Below are 6,013 nucleotides of genomic sequence, written 5' to 3'. Positions count from 1 at the left end.
TATCCTCTCTCCTATATAAAGAGAGGTATGGTGCACCCCCTTGTAACCCTAACAATCATACAATCAATCCAACGTAAAAGGCAATACGCTGATTGGACGTAAAGGCTATTAGTCGACAAGAGGGCCCGAACCAGTATAAATCGTTCGTCTCTTTGCATTTACTGTCGAGTTCTGCGTACGCCGAACCCCTTTGAACACTGTCCTAGGTAACCCCGTAACGAGTTGCCAGTTATCAAACACCGACATAACCCTAAAGACTTCATCTATCAGAAAAACTTATTAAAATTGATGGATCCCCACTCCCTCCATTCTCCAGCAATATGCCGGAGGTGGGAGGGAGGGGGACCAGCCGAAGGTGGGAGGGAGGGGGAACCAGCGGTGGTGGTGGCGGCGACGCTCGAGTCGCAAGACGCGAAGGGCTGCGACTTTGCGATGAGCGTGGAGCGGTGTGTTGTGTATGCCTTTCCGTATAGCAAACACAGCCTTAGTTGTAGCCCCAAGGGTTATGTAGGATCGGTTAAAAAGAGCAGGTGCTCTATACTTATTATTGTAGAAGCTACTAAGATGTTCGCTAATGTTGAAATTTGGCTTATGCTGATGCTTATGCTAAAATATTGTGAGAGAAAAACACTGTTCTATGGCTAAAAAGTAGTTCTGAATAAGCTCAAGCGAACAGGGGTACATATGCTTGGGAGAGAGAAGATGGTCCATGCTAAAAAAGAAGAGGGAGAGAAAATAAAGGTGAGGTACGATGAAAGAAAAGTTTTTTTTTTTGCAAACCACAAGTAGTAATAGTTAGCATTGTGTAAATAGTACTTTTAACGTTTTCTAATATATGTGGATTACTTTATTTGTATTAAAACCACTCAGAGTATTAGGTGCTATGAGAAGAGTTTCTGTAGCTGCAGGTACAGATAAGGTGCAGTCAGCACAGTCAAGTAAGGCCCTTTGGTCTGAGCTGGAAAATATTCCAAATAATCAATGTTAATATAAATAAGCTTATCATTCCAACAGGAACTGTTCTAAGGAACTGTTCCAGGGTAAACGAACAAGCCTAGGTGTTTGCTGCTCTCGTTGCTTGTGATACTTTGGCCGTTGGCGGATGCACTCTTCCGCTGCGTTTTGACCTTGTTGCGGGCTCTACCATCTCTCGCCTATAGGCCTGTAGCCCTGGCTATGACATTGGAGGTTTACCTAGGTTGCAGCTATTAAGTTTAGGTCTTTTTAAATTCAGGGCTAAAATTTAGGATGTCATGTTAAGTGTCACATCAAGATATCACATGTGAGTGTTTGTATAGTAATAATAAAATAAATTACAAAAGTATTTAGTATTCCGCCAAATAAATTTTTTAAGCCTAATTAATTCGTCATTAGCACATGTTTACTATAGCTTTATTGTAACACCACGTTGACAAATCATGGACTAATTAGGCTTAAAAATTCGTCTTGCAAATTAGTAATGTAATTAGTTATTTTTAATCTATATTTAATACTCCATGCATGTGTCAAACATCCGATGGGATATGGACTCAACTTTAAGGGAGAAACTAAACAAGGCCGCTTAAGCTACTTTTCAGCCATGTTTTTTTCTCATAACATTTTAATATAAGCATCAGCATAGCATAAGCGAACAGGTGTCTCGTGAGATAGAGACTTTTTGGTCTTATATATAAATCTTTGCTTTACTTCCTTCTCTTCCGCTGTGTGTTTTTTAGAACTTGCTTCTCGGTCACCTCTCTCTGATACTTTTTGGTCCGCGGGGCTCGTTGGGGTTGCCATGAAAGGAACAAGCCCGTTCATTTTCTTTCCTGTCCGTAACCATGGGCCGGCCCATCACTCGTATCCAAAGCCCACTAAAACCCTTGCGAGTTGGGATTGATGGCCATTGTCCCGGACGACGGACAGATCCATCTGGCTCCGGGTCGTCACAAATCTCTCAAGTCAGTCGGTGCATCGCGGCGGCGACAAGGAGACGAGACGACGAGGCAGGCAGAGCGGACGGCGACTACAGCGGCAGCAGATCTCGCGGGATGGTGAGCCCTCGACTGCCTTCTCCTGCGTAGATCCAGGGTTCTGCTTGGGAGCCCGCTGTGCTGACCCAGGGGGATTCGTGTTTCGCAGGCGGCGAAGGCGATCTCGAGCCCCGTGCCGGTGGAGTGGTACCCGACGCTGGCCGTCGTCATGGTATCCGTAGGCCTCATGTTCACCGCCTCCTTCTTCATGTGAGTCCCCCTTCGTCCGCCATCTGTTACTGCCCCGTATACCTTGCGATTTGGCGGATCGGTCATTCACTTGTCTGGTGCCCTGATCTGATCCGATGTGTTTAGCCGCACTTGCCTGGTGTGCCCTGATGTGATGTGTTTAGCCGCTGAGTTTTATCGGTAGGATGTCGAATTTACCTGTCCGCTCGTTCCGATTGGAGATCTCATCTGTTTGTTGGCTTGATCCGTAAGTGGTAGTATCCCTGTCCCTGTTCTATGCTGCTAGGGTGAAACTCCAATCACGCCAGGGGGCGTCATGGATTACTATTAGTCTCCATGGATGTTTCCAGAATGTTAGATGGCAGTAACATAGGGGTTGGTGCTTACTGTTTTCATGAATTGGAGTGTGGGTTTTGCCGAGAACATTCTTGTCTGTGGGATTTTGAAGTTGCAGCAGCAAGCCAGCAACCAGTGGAATGTGATGCAATTCAGTCCTTGCTATCGTGTAGGTAATTTTGGAGTATATTAGCATTTACTCCCTCCGTTCCAAATTATTAGATACATTGCTTTTCCTATACATCTAGACATAGTGTACATCTAAATGCGTAACAAAAGCCATGAATCTAGAAAAGCCAAAACGTCTTATAATTTGGAACGGAGGAAGTAACTCTATGCTGCATGTTGCAGAGGGATTTCCTTTTTGACCTGTTGAATTTTTTATACTGGGTTTGTAAGTTGTTTGCTGATATAGAACATGCACCATATAGCTTTGTAACTTGAATTAACTATTTACTGGAGAAAAGTACACATACCTTGCCTGACTAGGCATACAGAAACTGCTGCCTGGTTATTCCTGGTTTTGTGGACCTTTATTAACCTCAGCGTCAGTCTCCGTGGTGCTGACCCTGACCAACTGTTCAACAAACTTTTTGTGAATGCAACTGACTATTTGTTTCTTCCTTTTTGTGTGTGAATTCATTGCCTTACCAAATTATCATTTCCAGTCTAACAGTTGTATTAACAAATTTATAAAGATAATGTCTAACACTTTCAGTTACAAGAAGACTCTCCTCGTATATTGTTGTACTTGTTATGGTTGCTTTCATCAGTTACATGAAGATTGAAGACTCTTTGTATATTGTTGTACTTGTTTAAAATCCCAAATTTAATCTTATGGTTGTTTTCTTTGGTCAAATATCGCATGCTGGCATACCCATCCTGTATTGTGCACTTTTGCTTTGATTTTGGTCTTGATTTCAATCTCAATTAGAAAAATGTATTTCTTGTGTCGAACATTTCAATTCCGTTGCAATGTATTTCCACCAATCTGTCTGCTCAAGTGCCTACAGTTTTGAGCCCTGAAGTCCTGGCCAAGATTGCAGTAACCAAGTAGCAAGTTGCAGGTTCTTTTGTCCAATAGGTGCTTGTTATGGTGGTTGTAGTGCATATCAGCATTTGGCAATGGGATGGTGGAAGCAGATGGCAGGGGTTAAACGGGATGGCGATGTCAAACCTTGTTGCAATGGAGCACATGTGAATGGAATAACTTCTTCCTTCATCTCCCAGATTACCTTATATAGAGCGGGCCCAGTACATTTGGCCTTCATTCAAGCTACTAACACCTAGTAAACCAAATCCAAATCTCCTAACAAACCAATCTTCCATGTAATTCTATCTCCAAACTACCAAACTAATCCAATCCTCAAACAAACTATTTCGAAGATAACTTGTGACGCTGATCCTGCTGCTTGTCTGGCTTTCCTATGATGCCTTTGTTGAGTGCAGCGCTATATTTCACGAATTGACAATTCACTGCTAGCATTAAACTTGACATCTGTTTTATGTTGAAATTGTTTGCCAATAATTGGAATCTGGTTATCTGCCAGGACATAAACAAATTATTCCAAAGAAGCAATGGCATGAATTATAAATACCATGAGATGAATGCAGAACAAAGCCGTATGCTTCAAATTTCCTAGATAGATAGTAGAGTTGTTGTAGAGCTTTAATGAGGAGAGCAAAGCATGCACAATTCATTGCTAATGTTTTTTCTGTTTCAGTTATGAAGCAACTTCATCCAGGCGGAGCCGTAGCCTGCCAAAGGAGATCGCAACAGCAGCTGTTGCTTCTGTTTTCCTGGTATAAGCCTTATGCAGAACATTTTTGTTCTACAATTCCTCAGAGCGTTGGGTCTCTATTCCATCCTTAGCTTTTGGTTGTTTTACAATTTCAGAAAGGTGATCGTATCATGCCTAAGTTATCTTTGATTGTTCCACAGGGCTTTGGGTCTCTGTTCGTGCTCCTTGCAAGTGGTGTTTACGTCTGATGACTGGATATGGGCCGTGTGCTTGTGTTCTGCATCCCTGCTGTGACTAGTAGGATATGCCAGATCCTCAAAGTTCGTGTTGTTAACGAATATGGAGCCTTTGAACTTATTCTAGAACAATGTATGAGAGCAACCGAGTTAAAGCAATGCTCAGACGTTTTCCTCAGGTCTCCATTATATCATCAATGTAAATCCCAGTTGCCTGAATTGGTGCTTATTACAGCATTTCTGCTTAAATATTACTGGAATTTGTATTTTGCTGTTTTATGCCTTGCATCGTGACTTCGTGAGTGAAGAATGATCTGGATACGGCTTGTGCTATAAGCAGTTAAGCACTGAACATATGATGCTATGATGAATAATTTGGAACATGATTGTTCAAACCTGGCTACGTTGCAAAAGCTACTTCCACAAGCAAAAGATGGTTGTTGGGGACTTAATATTGGGGTACCCAATGAGGTGGGACTAATAACCATCGAACGTTGACGCTTATAGTCAGACAAGAACACTACTACGCTTCTGTCTGAACGACGGAAGATTGGTTTCGCTTCGTTCGACGGCTAAGGGCTGGTTTCGTCTTGCCCGACGTTCGAGGGTGGGCTCCGTCTCGCCCGATGGCTAGGGGCTGGCTTCGCCACGCCCGATGGCCGAGGGCGGGCTCTGCCTTGCCCGACCCCCGAGGGCTGGCCTCCGCCTCGCCCGACGGCCAAGGGCTGGCTCCGCCTCGCCCGACCCCCGAGGGCTGGACTCCGTCTCGCCCGACGGCTAAGGGCTGGCTCCGCCTCGCCCGATGCCCGACGGCTAGGGGCTAGCTCCGCCTCGCCCAACGTTCGAGGGTGGGCTCCACCTCGTCCGACGATTGCACCCTGCTCCTTCATGATGACAAGCACAGGGTACGACAGAACATTCGAGTCAAAAGCAGTACCGAGGACCATGCCCTGCACGCCTGCAGGAAGGTACCGTCGGGATACGATGGGACGGGCGCTTTAAGCCCTTTCCGATATAACAGTGCCCGAATAGTGTTGTAGGCGCCGACTTTTATCCCACAGTGTAGTAGGCGCCGCCTTCAGTCCTCGGACGCAGATATTAACACAGGCATACGACAACCACTACGGTCCAAGACAGAAATCACATCATCTACAGTGACGGACGTATGGTCACTTCCCCGAGTACTCCCCGAGGGGTCACAGCTCGGCTCTCCGGCACGCCGCACCGTCCGCCGGCGTAGGATGGGCCGCACCCACTTGCTAAATGAGGCCAGGGCATGACCTCCGAGGATCAGCGAACACGTCGCCTCTAACACGGCCTGCCAAGTTAAGCAGGGCAGGCACAGGGAAAAAGGAAGACCCGACTCCCTCAAAGGACTTTCTATACCTTCGACATTTTCCTCTTTCTCCCATCTGTAACCCCTGCTCCCCCCTTGGTCTATAAAAGGGAGGGCAGGGCCCCCACTAAGGGGACCGATTCTTGATGGATCAGTTCAACA

The 6,013-nt window shown here is 45.6% G+C and overlaps 1 protein-coding gene across 1 annotated transcript; it reads left to right on the top strand.

Moving 5' to 3' along the window:
- Positions 1–1,820: 1,820 nt before the first annotated feature.
- LOC136528377 (uncharacterized) lies at positions 1,821–4,734 on the top strand. Its single transcript, XM_066521337.1, has 4 exons — positions 1,821–2,033; positions 2,122–2,222; positions 4,262–4,340; positions 4,480–4,734. Exons 1-4 carry the CDS (start codon positions 1,821–1,823, stop codon positions 4,525–4,527), a joined length of 441 nt encoding a protein of 146 aa, XP_066377434.1. The 3' UTR covers positions 4,528–4,734.
- The last annotated feature ends 1,279 nt before the right edge of the window (positions 4,735–6,013 follow it).

The sequence above is a fragment of the Miscanthus floridulus genome, chromosome 19, assembly GCF_019320115.1.
Source record: "Miscanthus floridulus cultivar M001 chromosome 19, ASM1932011v1, whole genome shotgun sequence".
In the NCBI taxonomy this organism is placed as follows: Eukaryota; Viridiplantae; Streptophyta; class Magnoliopsida; order Poales; family Poaceae; genus Miscanthus; species Miscanthus floridulus.
Note: the sequence above shows the minus strand (reverse complement) of the source record. Positions and strands in the feature narration are given on the sequence as shown.